Source organism: Pelmatolapia mariae, linkage group LG16_19, assembly GCF_036321145.2.
Source record: "Pelmatolapia mariae isolate MD_Pm_ZW linkage group LG16_19, Pm_UMD_F_2, whole genome shotgun sequence".
Taxonomy (NCBI): domain Eukaryota; kingdom Metazoa; phylum Chordata; class Actinopteri; order Cichliformes; family Cichlidae; genus Pelmatolapia; species Pelmatolapia mariae.
The window spans coordinates 7,798,968-7,826,465 of NC_086241.1; the positions used below are offsets into that span (position 1 = coordinate 7,798,968).

The following is a 27,498-nucleotide window of genomic DNA, read 5'->3' on the forward strand; positions in this document are numbered from 1 at the left end:
TTTCTCTTCAGTCTCTGCTCTAAAAGCAACTCTCATATGATCCACCTCTGATTTGCATTGCAAAACAAGTGTCATTGTCAAAGTGCACAACATTAAATGTGTTAATCATACAACCTAGTAATTCAGATGTTTATCGGAGACGAGAAACAGCATGACACTGGGGCATAATTCAACTACCAACTTTGACACTTGTTTTTTCATAAAAGAAAAAAGATACAATTGAGACGTGTACATTATACTGTCACTTTCCAATACAGTAGGGGTTGCACTCAAACACATTACGTTCACAAAACAGAGGTTATAAACTAAGTAGGAAACCAAAACAACTAATGACCCGACAAAGGGGACCAAATGTACAGGCTGCACTATAAATTTTCATAGCTCTTTGTCATTTCTGTTATAAATATGTAAACAATATCTGGCATGGATAGCACTGCGTAAAGAAAAGCACAGATTTTTCTTAAGGTGCAAAAATGGATTTATGAACTGTGCTCAAAGTTGTGCAGTTGGAGTAACCAAACGTGAGAACAGAATCTTAAAACCTTATTTGGATTAGTTTTCAGTTTTATAGTAAATTTGTTCTTTAACCTCCTAAGACCTGAACTTTTCCATGGCATGCATTTTTAATTTCTCTTTGATATTTGGGCATATTGGGACCCGATGAATGTAAAAACAAAGGAGTACCAGATTTTTTTTTTACATGATTTTTGTTTCTAAGAAAAATGAGAGCCACATATGAGGATATTCATTGAAAATTTCAATAGAACAGTAGCAGCATAATGTCCTCGGAAGTGGATATCAGGCCCTTGTAGAGCAAAATTGAGTATTTTGGTCTAAATAACCAAAAATGTGATGTCCACATATGTGGACGCCAGGTCCTAGGAGGTTAAGACTAGCTGCATCCAAAAAGCCTTTATATTCTTGGTGGTGTTAATCTAGTCACTAATCAGTTTGTGTGTCAACAGGCAACTTCTAATAACCATGTTAACAATATTTGACTGACACTCATGTATTTCTGCTCTTTTATGGTTGATTTACAGTTTGTGGCAAAAAAATAAAATGAAATAAATATAATAACATTTGTGTAATTATGGATCAGTGGAATACAACAGGACAATATGTCTATCATGGGTGTGTGTGGATGTGTTTGTCTTTATTATTTATTTATTGACATTGTTATGCTAATGCTTTTTTTAAATGTGTGCACACAGACAGGAGTGGTACCTTACTGTCATTGTACCCAGTAAAACAAAATTAAAATTATTCTATTCTATTCGATTGCAGTTTCCTTTAATTCTGTGTTACTATTACTTAAAAGAAATTCAAGTTATAAACTGCCTACTTCATCCTATAACAGACACCTCTCATTGGTCCTATATCCTGGATCTCTGACATTGCATCCTCCAAGATCTTGCCTGTAATTAAAACTAAAATAGAGTGGAAATTGAAAATTGTTTAATCTTTCCCTGAGCAAACTTGAGACACTGCAGTGGAAAGAATAAATGGATGTTTCACTTGTGCTGGCCTCAGCCTGATTAGATTTCTTCCTTCAAATCCACAATATGAAAACCTGACTCAAGAAAATAAATCATGAGGTAGACAAAACTTGATAGATGGCATGATGCTGTGGCAGTCTTGATTTATATTTTCTATACACACCCTTAACTTTTTACCAACTGACATCTTTCCAAAACCACAGTCAGAAAAAGGGGTTTCAATTAAAGATCAACAATAACTAGTAGATTGTAATAAAGGATATTTTTCATTGGCATAAAAACTGCACATTGTTTCTGACTGTTGGTACCAGAGCTGTAGTAACTACAGAGGGATACAGTTGGTGAGCCAAACTGCTAAAGAGAAAGTGTTAAGAAGAGGTGACGATTAGTGATCGTAAGTATGGCTCCATGCTGAGAATTATAGTTTAAATTTTGCTTTCAGAGTGTTGATGTCTAGAGAAGGTCAGAAAGAGTAGGACCAAGGGTGCCCATGTGGGAACTGTGGTACTGCATGAGGAATTCAAGAGTGGCAGAGAAGTATGTGAAGGTGGTGCAGGACATGTTTGAGGACAGCGAGACAGCAGCGGGATGTGCAATCAGTAGGATTGACAAATGGGTTCAAGGTGGGGGTGGGATTACACCAGGGATCAGCTTTGAGACCCTTTGCCTCCTGTTTGCAGTGTTGATGGACAGGCTGACAGATGAGGTCAGGCAAGAGTATCTGAGGACTATGATGTTTGCAGATGACATTCTGATGTGTAATGAGAGTATGGAGAAGGTGGAAGAGTGCCTGGAGGTATGCCCTGGAGAGAAGAGGAATGAAAGTAGAAGTGATACAGAATAAATGTGTGTGAATGAGAGGGAGACAGACAGAAAGGTGAAGCTGCAAGGAATAAAGGTAGTGAAGATAACCTCAGGTTAACATCCAAAGCAATGGACATTGCACAAGAAAGTTGAAGAACAGAGTGCAGGCAGGGTGGAGTGGGTAGAGATGAGAGCTAGGGTTGATTTGTGATGGAAGGATAGCAGAAAAAGTGAGAGGGAAGGTTTACAAGATGGTTGTGAGACCTGTTATGAGGTATGATTTGGACTCAGTGTCACTGATAAGACAGGAGGCAAAGTTGAAGATGTCCCTCAAAGGGACAGCTCATGTCAAACAGTTTAAAGACAAAGTTAGAGAGGCAAGTCTGACACAGTGGATATAATGGAGAAAGGACTCTGAGATTGAGCTGCCATGCAAGAGGAAAACAGTGTTTGCTTTAAAATCAACCCTCTTACTTAAAAGATAAATGTTTAAGAGAAAAACGTTTACAATGAGAGGTGTAAAAACTATTTTGTCAATTTGAATGAAACAGGACTAAAAATTTAGTTATGGATTTATACATGTTATGTGGTTCCAGCTGCAGAATGCTGCACATTAGGGATCGAGTCTGCACTAGTCTACACCACCCTATAAAGTATTTGCCTTGTCAGTCAACTGATCCCTTTAAAATGCATTGCCACTAGTGTCAGTGGGAGGATGATGTCAGAGGATGTGAGGAGGTTGGGGATGAACTGCCTATAGAGCCGCCTTTGTCTCAAGAAGTCTATATTTAAACCCGCCATGTTTAATTCATCCTCAACCGTCATCTTTTCGCTCCGGCCCTGTATGTGAAGCAAGACAACAAATGAACCGGGGACTTAATGAAGTGAAATGTCACAGCCCTGTGGTGGGGTTGTGCAGGTTATCGATGAGATATGAATGTCATTCCATAATGCATCGGCCTTTGTGACCCATGGGAACAGCTGCTCAGAGGGTTGTGTGTAAAGTGGATATACACTTGAGTGACACCAGCCACAACTGATCCATAGAAAGTAGTATTAACTCCAAATACATTTGATAAGAAATTCAACGGTGGGGAGGTTAAACTTGAAAGAATCATTTTCACTTCTATTACTTCTGCTCCTTCACTTCTTTGTGATACATGTAGATATTCATCAGTCCCTTTCTGCAATGAGCTTTCATAGACATAGAAATTGCCTGAGGTAGATAATAAATAACTATGAATATGAAATCTTAATTGCGTTGTATCAAAATGTTGTTCTTGTGGTTCACTTTGCTGAATACCACCACACAGGGACCACTGATTAAACAGGAGAAGTTTCAGACTGTATACACATGAAATGTCTTATTGCTGACATCCTTGGTTGAATTACACAATGAACTATGAACTGCTGAACCCTACAGAAGCCAAGACGGTCTAAATTGATTATTTTTTTTAAGAATATGAGTCTAGTTAATGTGCTTGCTTAACCTTTTAACATTCAGCTGGTCACCAGTGGGGCTGGGGTTTGGGGGAGTCAAGTTATCTTCTCTCTTTTTATAAAACTTTTACTTATTTAGAATATTTGAACAGAAAAACTGTTCCAGAGAAAGTTATGAGAATTCATTTGAAAGATGAAATATTTTAGTTAAGTATTTAGCATGTGGTTAATGTAAAACCTAACCTACTTCTAACCATTCCTCTAACCCCAACCATAGGTTAACAGGTAAGTTTTGATAATGTCTCAGATTGTAGGCCATGTTTTTCAACTCTTAAAAAAAGGAGGTAACCTCTTGACAACAGTCTTCAAGACAGGATCATGATTGGCTCAAAATAAAGTAGGGGTGGCACAGTGGTGGTTTGTTGGTTAGCACTGCCACCTTACAACAATTAAAGGCCAGCTGTGGCCCTTCTGTGTTGAGCTTATATTCTCCCTGTGCCTGCATAGGTGCTCTCTAGGTACTCTAGCTTCCTCCTATAGTCTAATAACATGCATGTTAGGTTAATTGGTGATTCTGATTGTGAATGATTATCTGTCTCTTTGTGTTAGCCCTGCGATAGATTAGAGACCTAAGGGTGTGCTCGTCCCATGACAGCTGGGACAGGCTCCAGCCTCCCTCCTCATAACCCTGAATTGGATAAGTAGAAAAAACACTTTTTCTCATGTATTTTTAGATCTCTTGTTACCTGAACAATCTTTAACCTTTCCAGCCTTCACCATGACACTACCATACATAAATTCCTGATATTATATGTCCAAGTGCTTCTGCTGTTAATGATCACCAAAACTCACAGAAGGAGGCAGCATAAATGTTTTACTGTTACTGCTATGCTACCTATTAATTTGTCAAGGACCATTTTGTTAGAACAAGGTCATGATTTGGGTAGAAAAAGAACCTTATTAGGTTGATATAAACTTTACAAAGCTCTTTTTTCTAAGTTTCCAGTGAGCCAATTTTCATATGTGGACTTATTCTACATGCCATTAGATGAAATTTTGAACAGAACAATAGATCATAATAACAGCTTGGTCGTAATAACAAAGTGGTCATTTTCTGGAGTTTTAGATGTTTGAAGGTGTTTCCCAAAGAAATGCTTTCAAATCAAGGCTGGATATGTAAATGCCAGTTTTCCCCACTACAACGAACCTTCATTAACTCTGGGACTAATTAGGTGAATTCTGGCACTAGCTTAAATTTAAAGGGATTAAAAATGTCAATGTCAAATGTCAAATCCAGTGCAAAATATATGGTGCTGTGTTAAATCAGTTAGAGGAAAAGATCGAGCAGAATGACTTGGAGAAATTTAAGGTTCAGAAAGCATTTTTACAGACCAGCATTCTTCCCAGGCAGAGCTCATTGAATTCTGACTGAATAAGATATACAGTTTATTATTATTTGATCACATTTGTACTTACTAATAATAACCAAGAATGCTAAGGAGTTCAATAATATTGTATTTGTCATAACAATATAACAATTTTTAAAATCCTGTCAAAAAATGCTTTAAAAAAAAGCTTTTCATGTGTCTGAACTTGTGGACATAAACCAGATGCACTATCAGAATCTAGCATTTTAGGCATTGTCCTTTCTACCACAGGTGACAGCTCAAAAGCTGCATTTGTCATGGCGCTTCCTCAAGAGTGTGCAACATGGGCAGGAAGAAATAAACGGCAGAGTTACACAAATTCAAGCTGAGTGACTGAAATATACAGCCTGATACACATTCAAGTGTAAACTGTAAAGTCTAAAGAGCTGCTGTCATTGTGATGGTGACCACTTTCTGTTGACTCCTACTTTGACTGTCCTCTGGAATTAAAGGATGGGAGTCAACAACTGATGCTCAAAGTCAGACATGGGTACAGTAGCTTATGAACAGAGCCAATGGAAACAGCTTATATCAACCCTATTCCTCTCCCCTTCCCTTCACTACCTTCCATGCAGTTTAGAATCGATTATTATCATTATTACTACTACTACTTTTATTACTACTAACTGGTCCTGTTCCTTATATCTTTTTTGTCTGTTGTTAAACAATTTTGCCATATAGTAACGTATTAAGCCCTATATTATTACCACTGTTAACCTCTATAAATAATATAAACATTGATAGTGTAAAACTACAGATATGTCTAGACAATACAGCTGCAAGCACTGATGTTAGAACCTGTATTATTAAATACCATTTGATCATAACATTAGAATGCTTTTCTTATGTCGTACTGTTAATATATTCAGGTGGGCCTTGCAAATATTAAACATTTTCATTATTTATTGACATGTTATATTGTAAATCTAATATTCTATACATCACATAACTGCAAAGTAGTTGCCTTTGAGAACTTCATCTTATAGCAATAGTTATGTCAACATCTTGTGTACTAGATGTTACTACATGTACTACAATATGCTGAACTATACAAGGATGTACTGAATAGAATATGACAATGTGCCTTTATTTTATTAGCTTCATTTTTAAGCGATTGTTATGGTTACTGAATGGCTCCCTGGAAAGACCATGTTGTGAAATTTTTATCAGCAAAAATTAAAATGTTTTTGTTTGTGCTCAGTTTGCCTATGAAATACACAACCAACAAGGAACATTCATGTATATTCATTGCCCATTTTAAATTATACCAGAGGAGAGAATAACATCCTGAACCTTTTTGTCTATTAGTGTAATTTCTAATTTATAAAAGAGTTGTGGAGTGGACTTAAAACCTTACCAAGGTGCTCAGAAGACACCATGATATTGTTTTAAAATGGACTTTAAAGTTCAGAATGAAAAAACAAAATAGTGTCGCTGATTCATCGAGCTTTCATTATTCTTTTTCTTTTCTTTTCTTTTGGATGGATTCATAATGAAAACAAAATCAGTCAATACTTTCCTCTAGCCTCAGATAAAATGCTGTGAGGAGCATTCAACAGGTCTAAAATGTTGACCTTAAAGTTCGCAAACCTCAAAGCGGTTTCACAGGCAGGTAAGAAGGAAATACCTGAAGTTTGTCCATTTATCCTCAAACAGACACTTGTGATTTTGAAATGTGGGTAATTTTAATAAATAAGAGAGAAGAAGTACTTGGAGACACAGCCTTTGAAATGCTTGTGCTGCTCTTCTCATTAAGCAAGCTGAGTACTCTCAGAGTGAATGGGTTAAGACTGGTGCTTTTAACTCACTGGAGGCCTGCTGTTGAGACCTGCCAGCTCTTCACCTTCCCCAATATATCACTGTCTTCCCTCCACAGCCAGGTGAAAGCCAATCAATACCCCTGCCTCATTAGAACCCAACTGAATGGCCTTTAACAATTTTGAGAGAATTTCCCCTTATTATCATGGCACAGCAATATTCATCAGGGAGCAGAAATTACCAGCACTTACAAAGCTTTACAAAAATCTTCATCAATACATCAGGACTCATCAGGACTCAGCTGTTCTGAGTAAAATCTTAGAAGAGCCCTAACCTGAGTTATTATGAATTCATATGAAACTGCTGTTATTGCATTATGTTTTGGGGATTTCTTTGTCTTTTTTTTTTTTATTCCTGTGTCTGTGTGGCCTGGACGTTACCTGTTAATCAGAGTTAGTGAGGACAGGTCTGCATGATTATGTCCTTAACAATGAGGAGTGGTAGGGTAAAATAGAAGTAGGGTTTCTGAAGCCAAAGGTGTCTCTTAAATATCTTAGATATTTAAGAGACACCAGATATCAACACAATTTCGATCCGCTCCTCACGTGTTAACCTCTTCGACATGTCAATGGCTGTGAACAAAGAGAAACTTGTAAATAATTCATGAAAGAATAAAGTTACGTTGAAACCAAGCACACCATTGTTTTTCTTGTGACATTACCAATAAGTTTGATGTGTCACATGGCCCTCTTCCTATTGAAAAAACAAAAGTTGTATCCAAGGTGGCCGACTTCCGGCCACCATGGTCACCACCCATCTTGAGGAGTTTGCCCCCTCACATATACTAATGTGCCACAAACAGGACTTTAATATCACCAACCATTCCCATTTTATTACGGTGTATCCATATAAATGGCCCACCCTGTAGAATGGGTGTCTGTCTCTCAAAATCTAAAACTGGGAGCTGGATCCACAAGAGAGGACCCCGACAGCTGAAGGCTCTGAGTCCCATTCTACTTTTAGAAAGTTTAGAAATCACAAGTAAACCTGCAGAGAGAACTGCTTTGTTGTGATAATAGGTTGTCACGAACTGGCTCAAAGTAGGTGAGAAGGAGAGAGTTCACACAAGACATTTACTTAAATATAAAAAAAATTATTAAACATAACCTAACCAAGATGTCAGGGTCATCTGGGCCAGCTTTTATACACAGGTGACTGGCATGAGCTGATGCTCTTCCCATACCAATCAATCCCAATCCCAAATCAGTAGCTTGGCTTTCATGAGTGTGAGAGGGTCATAAGGCTCTTTAAGGTATGTTCAGGCCTGAGTGTTAAAGATCGTGTATTTGAGGAGAATTATTTTAAATTCAGTCCTGGATTTAACAGGGAGCCGATGAAGGAAAAGTAATATGGGAGAAATGAGAAAACAACTGAAGTATTTTCAAGGAGCTTTTAGAAGAGCCCGATAATAATGAATTGCAATAGTTCGGTCTATAAGTAACAAATGCATTTACATTGATTTTTCAGCATCACTCTGATATGCTGAGTGCCTCTCTGCATATGGAAAACGTGTGAAAAATTGTTCTCAATCAATGTCCGACTGACTCCTGCAAATCATACTTTAACTCATAAATAGCACTCTTTTTATCTGATTTACACTTTGCTGTACTATTTGATGTAAAAATACATGTTTTCAATGCCAGTGAAAGGTGAGTGAGCGTTCCCTCCCAATGTTAAGTTTTGTGTCATGGATAGACACTGATGATTTTATTTTCTGTTAGTGGGAAATCAATCCATGGGATTTTTTTTTTCAGCTGTCATACACCTTCTTCCTCTCTGTGTCTCGGGCTGATGGACAAGCAAAGCTCTTTCCACAAAGTGTGACAGCGATATTGTTTCTTCACTTTATTGCTTCTGTGTTTTATGCTCTCTGCCCTCCTTTTTTCCCCTCCACCCTAAACATCATATGCTATGACATGACAACATCTTAACAGACCTGGGCCACAAAGTGTGTTTTACTATTTTTGGTGACAGCTTGGGAGGGGCGGAATATGCAAAAAACAGAGCATCCTTAATTCAGCCTACACAAAAGAAAATGTTTTTTTTTTTTTGTTAGAAGTTTGTATCAGCAGTGAATCACCAACGCCTGATGCACTAATGGCCATGGTCTGACTTCAGCACTGTCTCTGTTGAAAATCACACACAGCGAGGAAGGGCACAGGGAGAACAGTGGAGAATTCAATCTCTCCCTTTTAATCAGTGTCTCTCGCTGCTCAGAGCAGTGATAATGGGCATGTCAGGAGCGGCAAAAATAGGATGGGCTTACAGGAGCTTAATGGAAGATGGAGAAGAGTGTGAGATACATGAGGCTTAGGAGGACTCCGGGTTAGTGCTGGGTGGCACTGGGGTTCACATAAACGAGGAGACATTTCCAACCACAATTTCTTATCTGCGGAAAAAATGAACAGAAAGATTTAAAATGTCCATGCACCTGAGCTGTCTGGAACCCGAAGAGCTGCCGCACGTTAGCATGCAGCCATTAACAACCTTCCCACTGTGAAACGTGTGCTATATGCACTGGCATATACGAGGAGACAAATGCACACAACCATGCACCGTCTTCCCGTCACTGACGCTTTAGCAGCAGTTAACAGCACAGCCTAGGGAGTCTCTAATGTTAATTAATGGGAGGCACCAGAGCATGCAGTTCCTAATTAACCCCTGAAAATGATCCTGCAAAAGCAAGCAAGTGGAAAACTGGGCTAAAAAGAATGCATTTCACTGTTTCCAAGACCCTGCTTCCCTGCTTATGATGCATATGTTGCAAGCCTCTTTGCAGGTTATGGCAGCTGAAAAACTGATCCTTTTCTTCCTTTTCCTCCAAGTTGAGTGGCAGGGGAATAGAAATTAATTGGCGTGATTATGTAGCTAATTATAAAAATGAAAGAAAATCAAGGTGGGTTGATGGCTCAACGCTAAAAGACTTACTGAACTGAACAGTGGAGTGATTAGGCATCCATCAATGAAAACAAGTCTGCTGGCGCACAAACATCAGTTTCAAAGCAGAGCATGATCTGGTACTGACATGTGATATCTGGATGGTTTACACCTTTTAAGAAATTATATTCTATCTTAAGAGCACACAGCCATGAAATCCACCTAGAGGCATAAAACGTCAAATGTGCCATTGAAACCACACCCCTCAAAACTGCAGCTTGGGTCACAGCCCAGTCATCAGCAATCAAGCCAACAACTTTGCAACGCATGCCAGATTCCTGATTTAGAATTAAAGGTGCAGAATAAAAAAAACCAATGATTCTCCAAATAGTGCCCCACAGCATAAGTAATGAAATGTGTCACTCGAGAGAGGACGAGGGAGACACAATAGTGCCAAAGATCATCTTCACGTTAAGTTTCTGCAAAATCTTAGTGCACCAGCCTCAACACTTAAGTTCAAGAGCAACAAGAGGAAGTATTTACTCATTTAAAAGAAAAACAAAAAAACTAAACAGTGCCCTCTGTGCTGTAGCTGACATAAGCCTCCTCAAATATGCTATTCAGATGTGTTTATTAATTTATACTTGATCTGACTTCAAATGACCTCAGGATTAGGTTTAAGTTTCTTAAAATGATATCTATGCTGCTATGATGGGTGTGTAAATATTGAAGGACACGACTCCACTAGAAAACAGGTTCCTAGTATCAACCATAACATAAATCCCACTACAACTATGAGTTTATCCTGGAAAGGTTAACGGAGGTGTCCTGGACAGATGACCAATAATTGAATTTAAAATTTAAGTTAGAATTTGATTTAATTGTCTTTTAAAGCGTGGTTCACAGCTACAGGTGTCTCTAGGGGTTTTATATTCTAAGGTTAACCATCTCACAATATCAGAGCGAGGACCCAGATGATGTACTGAAAAGACCTCCAGCAGAACCAAGCTCAGTGAGCAGTTGGCAGGTGGAGGTTTCCCAACAGCCTGAGCCTAAAGCTGCATAAGTAAGGGATGGTTCGGGGGTCAATCGATCGAGCTCTACTATAAGCTTTCTCTGAAGGAAAGTTGACTTGGCTAACACATATACACCCCCAGTTTAGGATGTTTGTGGACTGTGAAAGAAAACTAACAGAAAGGTAGAAAAGTCTTTTTGAGTGGAGAGAGGCTTTAAAATGTAACAGCCTGTCACAGCCACAGAGGTAGCACGCTGAGACCAAAAGAACTGTGGTCGGTCAGCTCTGCCTGTGTTTTGCTGCCAGTATAGAGGATTGAGACTGACAGAAAAATAAGTCAAACTGAAGCTTGGTACTCCTCTCACATCCAAAAACTGCATATTTTTTTCCACTGCAGACCTTCTACTCCCAGTGACTCACATCAAAGTCATTGAAGGTTCATAAATATGATCACTGCAAAAACTACTTTGTATGAAGTAAATCAGAAGGCGTTATGAATTGTAAATCAAAAATTACAACTACGTCTACAGCAGGATTGCTGTACGCCCCATGTGTCAGCTCATTAGTAGAAGTTGTTGGGGCTGAATGCAAAAAGTCTGACAGGAAGCAGAGATACCTTTGTGTGTGTGATTTGTGTCAAGAAACGCAGCTTTATCTTCTCTCAGTATTCTTCCCCAACACTGCATTGTTTTTAAAAGGCTTTTCAATTGCTTCTATACAACAATGGTTGTCAACTTTTTTCTGGCATGCCCTACTTCAGAAGCCAAAAAAATTCACTCCCATCATTTTTATCTTTCATTTTTGTCATTAACAATAAAAAAGCAGAATTTTAAGTGAAATAAAGATGAGTGCAACAGTGTCAGCCATCCTTTGTTTGCTTTTCCCCCACAAAAGTGATATTTTTTACCTAGTTTAATTGCATAACACGACAGTTTGAGAACCACTGATTTAAGGTTTAGATAAAGCAAAAAAAAAAGAAAAAAAAAGCGTTATGCCATTCTAAAGAATGGTTAAGCTTTTGATACTGTGAGCATTTGGAGCGTTTTGGTTTAAGGATAAGGGAGCATGAAGCTCTTCATCCCAGAAGCTTCAAAGATTCACAGTGAGATGGTGACTAGAGTCCATAGAAGCAGATGATGACTTCAAGCGACCAAGGGCGAAAACATTACAGATGCCGTAATGTGGACAGAGTACAAAAAAACTTTCTCACCTTCGTGGTGAGCGAATGAAGTGACTAACAATCAGAGCAGAAGATACAGTTGACATATGACTTGTTACTAAACATATTAGAGGTTTGCCTAAGTAACCAGAGAATGGAGTATATGACCAGCACTCAACTTAAAAGCAATGCAAAATGATTGAATTGCTTCTTGTATGCATGCAGCAACAATTTCCCTGGGACAGGGTTTCCTGAAGATATTTACTGTCACAGGGGTTACAGAATTGATGTTAGACTCATATAAATGTTAAATATATTCTCATGATGATGTCGAGTATGAGCCGCGATCTTGTACGAATAAAGCTAAAGACATGCTGAATAAAAACTGGGACTTTCCATTAGTTGAACCCAGCATCAATAATTAGGCCAGAGCAGGAAATCATTTATTCATCATCAAGGATGCACACTCGACCTAAGATGTCAGGTGATGCTCCTTCAGCACACGTCACCTGTTTTTATTGCATTTGCAACTCCAAGTGTTATTGTCTATTTAGTGTAGCTACCAGCATTTCACATATTAATAACATACAGTAGCAGATAAAAGTAAAACAATAAAAACGTACTGCTGCTAGGCTTCTCCTGGAAAGGCAACAGCTTAGCTTAATAATAGCACAGGTATACACAGTTTTACTGTGACTATTAACTTCTAGTATGCACTATATTTGCAACTGAGACGGTATGATCCCACATAATACACAAAGAAAAATCTTTCACACTGATGCACTTCAGCACCCAGTTTCATTTTCACATAATAACAAATTTCTTGGAGCCATCCAGTAAAATCCTGCACCCAAACAGTCCAGAGGGGATTTATTAATCTGTCAGCCACAAGCCTGCCTGTAAGGTAATAAAAAAAATGTGAATTTGACTGCAGTGAATGAACAGAGCTGACAGGTGATGCAGCTCACTAGTAAACAGGTGAAGTCAAGTGGTAATTTGTTTTGAGGTGAACGGTATTGACAGTTAATGGCTCAATAATGGATTTACAGGGATTACCACAGAGCTGGACATTTACTGAGGTGAACATCGGATTTCGTGGGCGGGCTGGGTGGTAAATGCACAGCTGCATACTGCAAGCACAGTGTGCATATTTTCAAATGTAAAAAGATGCTAATAGACTTAGATGTATAAAGTGCAATCTATATGTCTAAGTAGTGGGACAAACAAAGAGAGTATATTTATTCATATCAAAGGCACATCCTGGATTTCATTTCTAATTTGGAGGATTTTCTGATACTCATTTAAAAATCCAAATCCCTCAAAATAAATGCTGATTTGTTTTTGGGGTTTTTTTTCCACCTGAACTTTGTGTGAGTAAACTAATTTGGTTGAACACATTGTTCAGCAATTGTTTCCTCAAGCTCTGGCTTCTCTTTTCCTCATGATGCCAAGTGAAATGTTTTCCTACTGAGTATTGTGGGGGACTTTCTGCACTAGTAATGTTTTTGTTTGTGACTCATCCTCAAGGAAGGTACATGTTGCTCAATCAGTCTGCTTTCAGAGTTCATGAATATGACTATGGGAGTGTTTTTTGCAGTATTATATAAACAGTTTTTTTGCAAATGTTTACTCTCTTCTACTAACAGTAATGAACCGAGTCATTGTGTATATGGAAATCTGCTGATGCTAGTATAAATAAATTCATATATTTAGGTGTGACACACAAACATATTGATAGTGAAGACCTTAATGTTAGCTAAAAAGGATGTGCCATTTCTAACACCAGTTCATATCAGGAAAAGAAAAACTGGTTCTGGGTCCTACTGAGTCTTATACATCATTCCTGGTGAAGAACTACCTTCAGAAGACCAAAGTGTGTTACTGACTGGCCTGCACAAAGCCCAAATTGAATCCCTTTGAAAATGTGCAAGATTTACCAAAGAAGAATGGGCTGGAACTTCTCCGGTGTCGTGTGTGAGACTTGTTGAAACACTGCAGTGCCCTGAAATAATTTTGTTTCTGTCTTCAAATTAAATAATCAAACAAAACTTGGATGTCCTTGTGTGTATGCAACCTATTCTATCCTTGTTTGAACCTTGATACCTTGTTTGAGATATATATATATATATATATATATATATATATATATATATATATATATATATATATATATATATTAGGGGTGCAACAATACTCGTATCGATATTGAACCGTTCGATACAGTGCTTTCGGTTCGGTACGCATATGTATCTAACAATACAAAATTTTTAATTTATTTTATCAACTTTTCTTCTGACGATGCTGTCTGTGTTGAGAGCTCAGTGGATCTGCGTTCGACTTATCTGCCTAGGCTGCACTGTCGAGCGCAGATCCACTGAGCGCAGCGCAAGCTAGCGAGTCAGAAGTTGCTCGTTGCAACATGGCAAATTGAACCTCCCCCACCCTCATTCAGATCTGGCGTTTGGAACTATTTTGGTCTTCATGTGAAGTATGACCCTGAAGGTAAGCGCGTCATGGACAAAAGTAAAACAGTATGTCGGATGTGCCACGCAATGCTCAATTACATTGGTGGGAACTAGTGCGTTAGCGCAGTTAGCTCGTTAACGTGTTGACACCGTCCAGCCCCACACACGGGGCGATCCGCGGTAGCTCGTTAACGGAGATTTGCCGTGTTGTGGCGTTAACCTCATTTCAACGAGATTAACGCTGACAGCACTAGTGGGAACACAATGAATATGACTGCACATTTACGCCGACATCATCCTAGTGTGAAGACAAGTGGAAGCAGACAAAAACAACAAGCACGCATGCTACAAACTTTACCCCTGTCATTTAGACAGCCGTTAGCACATGATTCTCCTTATGGGGACCTGATATGTTTAATATGCTGCTGAGAGTATAGCCCAGAAGAAGCGTATAGTATAGCTTTTATTTTAGAAAGAGCCATTTCTCTGTAATAAACTCTTTTTCCAAAGATGAGTGATTTCTCGATCAGATAGATTTATTACTTCGTTGTTTCAGCAACATTAAATTTAAAAACTGTACTTTTGAGTTAAAATATATATTTATAATTTTAATAAATGACAAATTAAAAAGGCATGAACATTTTTTTGTATCGAAAAAATATCGAACCGTGACACCAAAGTATCGAACCGAACCGAACCGTGAATTTTGTGTATCGTTGCACCCCTAATTATATATATATATATCTATATATATATATAGATATATATATATATATATATTCTCTCTGTGTATTTAACTTGTTCTTCAGTCAGTAGTTTACTTGTTTCTGAAGCTCATGATTTTCTTATACTGCCTAAAAATGAGCTGAATTGCCATTATCAGTAGGGGTAGTTTTCCACTGCATATCTTGTTCATATTATATGTAGCTTCATAAACAAATAGAATGCAGTCAAAAATGTGTTGTTTCATTTCACACTCTTATTATGCTGAAATATTTTTGGTTTCGCGAGCTTATATAAGCCAACTGGTGTGTTATTTTGTCCAAGCTGGGCCAGTGCAAACACAATATGATACCCTCCTCTCAGCAGATTGCCAGTGACAGTCTGACGGCGCCCAGCCTGCAAGTGGAGTTTGCGACAATACTGATGGAAAGTGACGCTCACTGAATCACATGTGGCAGCAGCTGAATGTGACTTTCTCAGTAACATGCCTCAGTGTGAAAAACAAATATACATCCACTATTCACACATATGCAAGTCTTCACAAGCAACAGCTGGAGAGGAGTATCAGTGTCATTTTTTTCCATACGTGCCCGGTGTTAACCAGCTGTTTCCCTGTAATCCTCAGACAGGTCCTCATCAATAACAACCCTCGACACATCAGAATGACAATGAATTTCAGAGAAGAGCTGCAGGAATGTCAGACCACACAGAAGATAAATGGCATTCTGCAAATGTGTTGCTTTAATGTACCCCGACCAGCCACAACATCCCAGCCGTCTGCCTAATGTTGTGTAGGTTCCCCTCGTCCCGCCAAAATAGCTCTGAACCATCGGTGCATGCACACAGGACCTCCAGGGGTGTTCTGATGAGTCTGGCAGTGGATCATTTGAATCCTAGCGGTTGCAGGATTGGGCAGCCACGGCTTGTTCTGGTTTAATCGGATTGGGAAGTGTGGTGTCTGATTAAATTCCTCTGGTTCTCCATTAAGTTCCTTGAGTTTCTCCTGAACAGATTCTGCATTGTAGAGAACTTATCTGGCTAGGGGAGGACACTGACATGGACTTATGGACTTTCCTAAAGAACATGCTATTTTAACAAAATCAACAATTTTATTCAGTTCACCTGTTATGAGTTTAATTGTTCTGGCTGATCAGCTAAATCAGCCACAGCATCACTGTGAAATGATATTAAAAGATCCACCAGCTTAATAACTGCATTATTTATAAGCAATCTATAAGTAGTATTATCAATGATTGATTTACAGATGTTTCAAAGTCTTCAAAGATCATCATCATCACCAATGTGAGGCAATTGAGGCAATAAAGTCCTGAGAAAACCTTGCTTCACTGCCAGAGAGGTGGAGGTGTACCTGATGAATCACAGCGCTCTTAGCAGCAAATTTAATCTGTAATGATGCACTCCATTTCACATATCATCAAGTTGTAATGTCAGACTGTAGCAACCCATCCATCCGTAACCTCATGTCACCACTTGTTAGCTGAAGTATGAATTAAGGGGCCCGTACACTCACATATTTAACTCGTATTGCCAATTTCACAGTCGTTGTTTTGCTTATTTGGTTCGGACCAACAGAAAAGGCTAACACACACTTTATACATTACTCACTCAAACTTCTTACAAACAACCTAAGCAACACGGACCTCATATATTTTGAAGCAGGCATTTTGCCTCCATTTGTTTCCTCTGGCTCCAAAAAAACAAACATGTGCTCTTCATGATTATGCTGGGCTGACATTTTACCAAATATTGACCACTTTTTCTGACATTGTGTAATGACCATGGAAGCTAGAGCTGGGAAAATGAACCTTTCTTCTGCAACAGTTGGACTATTTGCATAGTGCCACTGATTAAATCAGTTCTCTTCCTGCGGAGCTCTGAAACCAGCTGGTCATGGCGACGGATCCAGACATGTTAACATATGTGTCAAATATGTTTTATGTGCCTTGACACAAGAAGTGTAAGCATAAATAAACATTTTATTAACAAAAAATTATTTTTGGTAACACATAGTCACATTGGAGATTCATTGGATCAGTAGCATGCTTCATTTTTGTGTAATACTAAATAGTGAATCATTCAAATGCAAGTTTTATTGTGTGGCTGAGTGAAAAAATGTTTCATGTTCTGATTCCAGCCCAGTAAAATAAAACATCTGGTTCACTGACATATATAAAGAATGTTTAAAAATATATATTTTATATTTGCTTAATCTTACTAGTTAATAACACATCAGAGCTCTTATTTTCTTTCTCCACAGAATCCTCAGATTGTAAGCTAGTTCAGTTATCATACCAAACACACTGGATGTCTTTGGAATTACACCATATGATGTGTTCAAAAGGAGTGAATCTGTGTCTATGACATGGAAAGAATAAGGGATGTGTAGCGGGCGCTGTGAGCCAAATGGAAACTGTGGTAAGATTTGTAAAAAACAAAGTTATCCATACTGGCAACTTCAATGCACAGCAATCACCATAACAAACCTGATACTAATGTGTTTTCAGTGGTGGCAGTTCATATTAAACATGTTAAGATTTTTAAATAATGACAGTAAGCCCTCTCAATTAAACTTTTATGCTTTCAGACATATTTTATTTTCCTCAGTTTGTAGGATGTCATTGGAAGAAACATTCCTAATGTGGTCACCTCAGGCACAGAAGGCCTACCCACCTACTGTGGAAATATTCGATTTGGGAGGGGCAGCCAATCAGGAAAAAGTTGAAGAGGCTCAAACAGCCTGTTTCAGAACTCAAGAATGGATTAACTAAATTTCGACCTCTGAAACTGAAGAAATGCTAATAAAGTGCAAGAATAAAAATATGGAGTTGGAAATGATCATAACAGGCTCTCTGTGATAAAGAAATGAAGTTTGAAGACTAAAAACACAGAAATAATGTCAAATGTTTCTTTGTTGCCCAGGATTTTACAAAACAAACAGTGAAAATTGCAGTGCACCAGTGAACTACATGAAAAGGAAGGCCTCTGTCTATATTTTTAAACAGCCTCACCACAGTTTAAAAAAGCCTGAATAGAAACACACAGCATCATAAACACCATTTTATTTTTACATTTCTTGTGTAATTTGCTGAATACTAGATTCTAGATTTTAATGGTAATGTCGATGCAATCCAAAACATTACTCATAATGCTCATACAGTAATGAAGTACTGTAGCGGGCCAGGGCTGTTCGGGGTTGTTCTGACATTTATGTTCTGTTTTGCAGTTCTGTTTGTTTATGTTGCCATGGTGATGAGTGACGCGCTCTCTCGGCGACTGTGTTTCCGGTGAGAGAGCGCCTTTTTTTGTGGTTGTGTTGTTGTTGCCGCGCTGAGGAGGGAGGTAGTGACAGTGTTCTCGGCAGAGAATAATAAACGGGTGCTCCCAAAGAAACCTCTGTCTCCTCCGTGACTGAGCTCGCCACATTGGTGTCAGAAGTGGGATGCTCACCCTCGCCGGAATGGAGGGAGACATTCGGAGGCTAGAGCAAGCTATCGAGGAGAACATTACTCGCCTGGGAGGCTGGCGATTGAGGAGAGAGGAAGCTAGCGGCCATGCAAGTCCCCCGACGGGTCCCGACGGCGCAAGTGCACCGCGGCGGCGGCCCGCCGCGACCGATGCTAGGGCAATGCTTGATGGGCTGCCTCCGTCGGCCGACACACCGGGCCCCCGACAGCGAGCAGTGACGCCTGCAACGCCAGCTAAGGTACCGAAATATAACGGGCTAACCCCGCTAGAGCCCTACCTCTCACAAGTACGGCTAGCCGCGAGACATAATGGCTGGAGTGACGGCGAGGCTGCTACACACTTAGCGCTAGCATTGGAAGGAGATGCATTGCAGGTACTCCTTGACCTAGCCGCGTCAGAGCAGCATGAGCTCCAGGCCCTCACCATAGCACTCGAGAGGCGATTTGGGAAGCGGCACTCCACTGATCAGAGCAGGGAGCAGCTGACCAACCAGCAGGTGCGCCCCCCAAACTACCCTCAAATCAGAGCCGCAGACTGCGACGTGGAGGGGGCGGTCGCGGAGATATGCCAGCTGCAGCCCTCGGTGCCTCGGAGGCGTCGTCGTCGTCCCACCGACCGCTGTTACCGGTGCGATGAGCCTGGCCACGTGGCGCGTGACTGCCCAGCACCTGCCCCGACGGCCAGAACTACGAAGCCACAGGGAAACGGGGTGGGAGCGGTGTAGTGAGGGGACCACCGCCCCAGTTTCCTGCCCCCCTCCAAGGACGATGCACGGTGGTGGGCCGGGTTGGGCACCTCAAGGGACTCTACCTGAGCTGCTGCGTTGAGGGCCAGCCATGCCGGGCCCTGGTGGACACGGGGTCTACCATCTCCCTGATACGACCTGGCGTGCTTCCTGGAACGTCCGGGTCGTTGGTCGAGGGTTGGTCGCCCACCGACACCCAGCTGATGACAGTGACGGGGGAGAGAGCTGATATGCGGGGGAAGAAACCGTTGCAGATCCGAGTGAAGGATCTGGAGCTGATTCACGACTTCTGGCTTGCGGACATCCAAGACCAGTGCATCATCGGCCTTGATCTGCTGACCCGCTGGGGGGCCTGCGTCGACACCGCAAAGCGGGCTATCACTCTTGGCACAGAGACTCTCGCCCTCCAGTGTGGTCAAAAGCAGGGAGCGGAGGGGGTCAGAGCCAGACGAGACAGGCGTCAGGCAGCTGCCGCTCAGCAGATTTCGGGTGCCGGTGGCTCCGGGTCATCTGTACTTACCTCAGCCCCGGCCCCTCAGCCCAACAAATCTCCCTCGACCGAGACAACCGAGGCTGTTGGTGACCTGTGGCAGCGCAGCAGCGTAGGTCTCAACGGTGATCAGCGCCAGCGGTTGAGGTGCCTCCTGGACGAGAATGCGGACATCTTCGCCGCCAGCGACAAAGACTGCAGGCAGACAGGGCTGGTCCAGCACACCATCGACACCGGCTCTGCCCAACCCATCCGTCTGCGCCCACATCGGCTGCCCCTCTCAAAACGGCAGGTGGCGGAGGAAAAGATCCGTGAGATGGCTGCGGCTGGGGTGATCGAGCCGTCCAACAGCCCATGGGCGGCACCCGTGGTCCTGGTGGGGAAGAAGGATGGCAGCCCGAGGTTCTGCGTGGACTTTCGCCGTCCCAACGCAGTCACCAAGAAGGACTCGTACCCGCTTCCACGGATCGACGAGGCCCAGGATTACGTCAGCGGCTCTAGCTGGTTCAGCTCCCTCGACCTACGCAGCGGTTACTGGCAGGTGGAGCTAGCCCCCGAAGCAAGGCCTAAGACTGCATTCACCATTGGACAGGGGCTGTGGCAGTTCAGGGTCATGCCCTTTGGGCTCTGCAATGCGCCAGCGACGTTTGAGAGGCTGATGGAGAGGGTGCTCGTGAACATCCCTCGTAGCCGCTGTGTTGTGTACCTGGATGACCTGTTGGTACACGGTGGCGACTTCGACAGTGCACTGTCCCACCTGAGCGAGGTCTTCGGTGCCATCCGTCAAGCTGGGCTGCGGCTCAACCCTGCGAAGTGCCGGCTGTTGACAAGAGAGACTACGTTCTTAGGCCATGTGATCAGCGCTCAGGGTATCGCCACCGACCCCGCAAAGGTGGCTGCGGTCCGGGATTGGCCGACTCCCTCGAACGTCAAAGAACTGTGGAGCTTCCTGGGCCTAGCCTCCTACTACCGTCGGTTCATTAAGGGGTTCGCGACGACAGCCAGCCCCCTCCACCGCTTAACCGACAAGGGCCAGCCGTTTGGCTGGGGTGATGCCTGCGCTGCGGCCTTCGCACGGTTGAAGGAGGCCCTCACCAGAGCCCCAGTCCTGGCCTACCCCGACGCCCGGCAACCCTTCATTGTGGACACTGAAGCTAGCAATGTAGGATTTTGGGCGGTCCTTTCCCAGCAGGACGATGCTGGAGAACGAGTGGTGGCATACTTCAGCCGAGTCTGGGGCGAGCCGAGAGGAACTACTGTGTGACCCGGCGGGAGCTGCTGGCTGTGGTGCTAGCGGTGTGGCACTTCCGGCCATATCTGCATGGCTGCCGGTTCCTCCTGCGCACCGACCATGCATCTCTGACTTGGCTCCTGAACTTCAAACACCCGGAGGGTCAGGTGGCCCACTGGCTGGAGGTCCTTCAGGGTTACGACTTTGAGATCCAGCATCGGGCAGGTCGACAGCATGGCAACACTGATGCCCTCTCCAGAAGGCCCTGCATGGCCGTCGAGTGTCGCTACTGTCTGCGACAGGAGGAACGGGCCCAGGAGGCGCTGGGGGTGGCTGCTGCTCAGGCCACAGCCAGCGGAGGGGGATGGCTCCCATTGACCCCGCAGCAGCTGAAGCGGGAGCAGGAGGCCGATGCAACGTTGGTTCAGGTGGGGGCCTGGCTGGAGGTGGCGCAACGCCCCGACTGGACGGGGGTGTCGGGGCAGGAGCCCGAAGTGAAGGCCTACTACTCCCAGTACAACAACCTGGAGACCCACGACGGCCTCCTGTACCGGAGATGGCGGGCCCCCGGGCAGGGCAGAGATCTCCTGCAGCTGTTGGTGCCTCGGTCGCTGCGGTCGCAGGTGCTCGAGCTCGTCCATGGCTCGGTGGGGGCCGGCCACTATGGGAACGCCAAAACTCTCCGCCGTCACAGAGGACGGTTCTACTGGCCTGGCTGTCGACAGGATGTGGAACTTCATGTGCACTGCTGTGACACCTGCACGGCACAGAAGGGCCCAACTCAACGCTCCACTGCCCCCCTTCAACAGTACCTGGTGGGGGCCCCGATGGAGCGAGTGGGAGTGGACGTCCTAGGGCCTTTCCCTGTTATGGAGTCAGGGAACCGGTACGTGTTGGTGGCCATGGATTATTTCACAAAGTGGCCGGAGGCCTACGCTGTGCCGGACCAGAGTGCATTGACGACGGCGGAGAAGCTGGTGGAGGAGATGTTCACCCGTTTTGGGGTCCCGGCTGAGCTCCACAGTGACCAGGGGCGTAACTTCGAATCGAAGGTCTTCGGGGAGATCTGTCGGCGGCTGGGGGTGGAGAAGACGAGGACCACACCGCTTCACCCGCAAAGCGACGGCTTGGTCGAGCGCTTTAACCGCACGCTGGCCACCCAGCTCGCCATTCTCACCAGCCGCCACCAGCGGGATTGGGACCGACATCTGCCCCTGGTCCTTTGGTCGTATCGGGCCGCGGTTCAGGAGTCCAGCCAGTGCACGCCTGCCGCTTTGATGTTTGGGCGGGAGCTCCGGACGCCTGTGGATCTGGTGTTTGGGTCCCCCCCTGAGCCGGAGATTGACGGTGGGCCGGAGATGGACTACTACAGGAGGCTGAGGGAGCGGCTGCAGGTGGTTCACGACTACACCCACCAGGCCCAGGCCAGCGCCGGAGTACGGCAGAAAAGAGCCTACGACACCAAGTGCCGGGGGGAGGCTTTTGTGCCTGGCGACAAGGTTTGGGTGTACTGCCCGGTTCGCAAGAGAGGAGTGTCCCCCAAACTCTGCAGTCACTGGCAAGGGCCGGCGGAGGTCGTGGAGCGGCTAACAGAAGTGGTGTACCGTGTTCGCATGCCGGGCCCGGGGCACCTGGTGGTGTTGCACCAGGACAGACTCTCGCCGTACCGACCGCTCGCTCTGGCAGATGCCGGGGCAGGGGATGCTGGCGGCACCCCATGTTCTGATCCGAGTGACTTTTCCCCCACCTGTCGAGACCGGCCGGTGCGCCGGAAGAAGGCACCTGGACGTTTGCAGGACTTTGTGTGGGGTAATGGGGTTGTCGGGGACGACTGACCCCTTAGGTGGGGGCTATGTAGCGGGCCAGGGCTGTTCGGGGTTGTTCTGACATTTATGTTCTGTTTTGCAGTTCTGTTTGTTTATGTTGTCATGGTGATGAGTGACGCGCTCTCTCGGCGACTGTGTTTCCGGTGAGAGAGCGCCTTTTTTTGTGGTTGTGTTGTTGTTGCCGCGCTGAGGAGGGAGGTAGTGACAGTGTTCTCGGCAGAGAATAATAAACGGGTGCTCCCAAAGAAACCTCTGTCTCCTCCGTGACTGAGCTCGCCACAGTACATTAAAAATTATCTTTAAAAGCATGTTGTCTGTAATCGGTAGAGATGGACCGATCCGATATTACATATCGGTATCGGTCCGATACTGACCTAAATTACTGGATCGGATATCGGCGAGAAATAAAAAATGTAATCCGATCCATTAAATATCAAAAAAGCACCTCACAAAACTTGCAACACGGTGTAACTCGGCTCATAACCGTAGCACGTCGGAGCAGTATGCATCACGTGATAGAGCGGCTGTGTGTATTTGTAGCCTGCTACCAAACCAGCATTTCATCTCCGAGGAAGTTATCCCAGAGAGAAGTAAAGCAAGTGTGTAAGTTCATCTCTGAATGTTTGTAAAGCGTTCCCATGTTAAGCTTAACAACCGATATATGGAGCGACTGCCTCTCCCTCTCCTGCTGCTACTTCAGTCGTGAAACTGCTTAATGATCAGCTGATCGGCTTTTCTGTCGCGAGTCCGTCTCTCTTCTTTGTTTTTGGCCCACTTTGCACCAGAAAGAGGAAACCAGCAGCTGAACAACAGCAGCACGTTTAAGCTTGATAAGCTGTTGTTAGAATTTATTTAATATTACTTTCTAGACCAGGATCCTTTTCTACGTAGCTGACGGCTGGTAAATGTGCAGGGGCTGATCTAGCAAAGTTTAGCCAGGGGGGCCGATAGGGCATGAACAGGAAAAAGGGGGCACAAAGACATACTTATCTTTCTTATTCTCATTTAAATATCTAGCTTTTAATAAATAATTATCTGAATCTTACACCCAAAGTTTTAATCTGATGTAAAATGTATAGAAGTCCATTACTGTATATAGTAACTGTTAAGTCTAATATACCCTAGTAAGCTAGTACTTTTTCCTTTGGGAAAGTACCATCTGTGAATTCTGTAATTCTGTTGAAGAAAGATGTTGAATCTATTTAATTATTCTTGAAAAATAATTTATTTCTGTGCATTTTTTTTCACCCTGCATCAAATTAAAGTTGATTACATTGATTAAGCATCATGAGGTGGAGGGTGGGGGGTGGTTCCCTATTTTTTTTGCTGGGAGTTTGCAACCCTGTCAGTTAGGTTGCTTAACATTTCTGCTAAGTACTCTTTAAAATACCAGAATAGGAAGGATGGTGTAGGTTTAAGTTTATTAGATTGATCAGTGTTGCTGAACTATGAAATATTTTGGGCGCAGTATATTTTTTACATACAGGTGTAACAGAATAGCTTTAGTGTTGTTGTTTATTTAAACTTGAGTATGAACTTATACAAAATGCAGCAAGATATTAAAAAAACAGTTTTATTGATTAAAAAACACACTATATCGGATTCATATCGGTATCGGCAGATATCCAAATTTATGATATTGGTATCGGTATCGGACATAAAAAAGTGGTATCGTGCCATCTCTAGTAATTGGTAGTAAAAAACGGTTTAAAAGTAACTGTCCAAACACTGGATGCACATATTTATCTCTAATGCAGACAGAGACTGAAGACTTTTCAGGCAAACCCACTAAAGCTTTTGGGTTAGGGAGAAAAAAAATCTCATTTTTGCTCCAAATCCTAGTGATCAATCTTTCCTCTCGCCCGTCTGTCTGTTATCTTCTCCCATTTGTCTGGGGTCTATTTTGCCCCATCCATCCACAAACCACCCTATAAAGCTGACTTTTTTGACTGCCTCATCTCACAACATTGGTGCTTTCTCTGTCTAGCCCGAGGTCAGCTCAGGGAATGAGATGGCGTTGCAAAGATAGTGGAAAAATGTCACCCAGGAATGAAATATTGATGGACAGAAAGGCCTTGCCTCTTTCCCTTGCCCTCAGGCGCAGACTGAGTCAATGGGCAGCGAAGAGGAAAGCCAAAACAAACACACTAATCCGCAGGAAAGGAGACAGGCGGAGAGCAATGCGGGAACGCCGCAATCCTGTCCATCCTTTCCCTCGGAGGTATCGTTATCTTCTCCCTCCCTCTAAGCAAACCATAATCAGATTCACTTGCACTTCAGTTGATGTGGTTTATTTCCAGCCAAGGGCTTCCAGGCTTAACATATGATCCCCTTCTGGCAAATAACAAATCAATACAATGTAAATAAGGAGAGGGAAAATAAATCCCTACATCTAAATTTGCATAACGAGATGCAAGGTAAGGCTGAGGTGAAACATGCCAGCCTTGTTTAGAAGTGAACTGTCTGCCGGCTGTTAAAGGGAGCCTCAATTACAAAGCAGGAGAGACGACAGAGAGATGTCATCCCCATGCTGCTAAACAAAAGCACTGCTGTTGTTTCTTCATACAGAGTACACTTAGAACTCAACCAGATGTCATTAATGTCAAGTAGGAGTGTGTTTTGTATAAATATATGTACAGCAGCATGAAGCAGTAGACTGCACCGGGCCTGAGTCATTATATAGTTCAACTAATGACTCGCTTATGCTGTTTTTGTCATTTCGTGGAACAGGCAGGCAGTAACGCTTTGTAGCAGCTTTATCTGTGCTTTTAAAAAAAGCTGCTTCGTCTGTCTCGTTAGAATTACAAACGAGACTGGTAAACAGTGCCTTTTATACGTTGCGGAACTTCCCTGCATCCATAGCTAAAAACCTCTGAATCCCAGCAGGTACAGTCAATATGGATTACTCACCATTGATCCACTGGGCCTCCGGGTCATGGACTTTGAACTCGGGTTTGAACAAATCCTCCACAGTCAGTTTAGTGTCACTTCCAGCTTGGTTGTCAACTGAAAAACAAAAAAAGCATAAATTTAATTTGTTTGTTTCTGGTAAAAAAAAAAAAAAAAAAAAAAAAAAAAAAAATACACAGGTTACAAATTCTATCCGCTTATTAAACACAAATCATCCTTCATGCATCCAATTTCAAATCAAACTCCAGCATTAGTTGCTTTACCATCAGCATCCATGTGATAAAGAAAATACACCCTCTCGTAGTTTGAAGGTTTAACGTATCGGGATGTGAAAAAACAAAAATCATCCAGTTTTTTGCAGATCTTTTCATTACAACATGACAAACACCCCACAATTCAGTAGCTTATAGGACCACCTTTAGCAACAATAACGTGGCATCATTGTGGAGGAACTAAAACGCTGCTTCAGTTTATTGCGGTTTGGTGGGATTTGTAAATTCACCGCTATCTTAAGGTACCACCACTGTTGTGGTCCACGGGTAGCACACTGTTGTAGCGAGTGATGAGGATTTAAACTGAAAGCAAACTGTTTATTCTGTTTAAATAAAACTGGAACAAGGAGCAAAACAGGAAGTCTAAACTAAGAAACACAAGGAAACCACAAAACCTGAGAGACAGAGATAGAAGAACAGGTGCTCTGATAACAAACAAAGGGAGATGGACACAGTATATACATGTGAGGATGATTAGGAGAAGTGGGAATACAGCTGGAGCAAACTAGACATAATGAGATAGGGGAAGCAAAACTGAACACAATGCAGGGACAAGGGACCATCAAAATAAGACAGGAAACACACTGAGGCACAACTAAGACACACGACTTGACACTACAAACAATAGCACACAGACTGCAGACAGACCCGAGAGAGCTAGAGAGACAGAGAGAGTCTCTCTATCTTTAACCCTCAAAAAGCAAACTAAACTAGGAAACAAAACCCAGAGTTCAAGAGAGCAGTAAATAAACAATTTTCATAAGTCCAGAACACACAAACACTGGACCTTGACAATCACAGCATTTCTATTGGTTTGAGGTGTGGACTTCTGACCACTTTCACACCTTGATTCTTTTCTTTTTCAGCCATTCTGTTTTATATTTAGGATCACTATGTTTGGGATCGCTATGAAACAGTTATTATGACAGAAGAGGTTTTCTCCTACCAAACAACCCATGCTTCTTCGGTATTTTCTAGTTGTATGTTCATGAACATTAATATTGAACATGCTAACTGAGGCCTGTAGAGTTTGAGATGGAGCTCTCACCTTGGGGTAAATTTGATGAGCGGTCCAATCCTGGAAAGGTTGTAACATTGTGTTAACACACACCTCCAGACCAGTGAATTACAAAAAAACTTATAGTTTTATAGAGGTGCTCACACTAACTGATTAGCAACACCTGGATGCTACTTCCTTTGTCCAATGACTGTAGGAAGAAAATAGAACTGGATGGATTTTTACACTTGCCTGACGAGCAAATACAGTATGTTGAGTGTCCTGTTAATCCAGATGTACATACTGGTATTTACACA

The 27,498-nt window shown here is 42.7% G+C and overlaps 1 protein-coding gene across 2 annotated transcripts in view; it reads right to left on the minus strand.

Moving 5' to 3' along the window:
• LOC134644808 (inactive dipeptidyl peptidase 10-like) overlaps positions 1-27,498 on the minus strand; it is a 249,256-nt gene that overhangs the window by 87,830 nt on the left and 133,928 nt on the right. For both annotated transcript variants that reach the window (XM_063497892.1, XM_063497893.2), the window contains exon 3: positions 25,913-26,008. In XM_063497892.1, the coding sequence (XP_063353962.1) occupies positions 25,913-26,008 (96 nt within the window). The remainder of the gene's footprint in view (positions 1-25,912; positions 26,009-27,498) is intronic.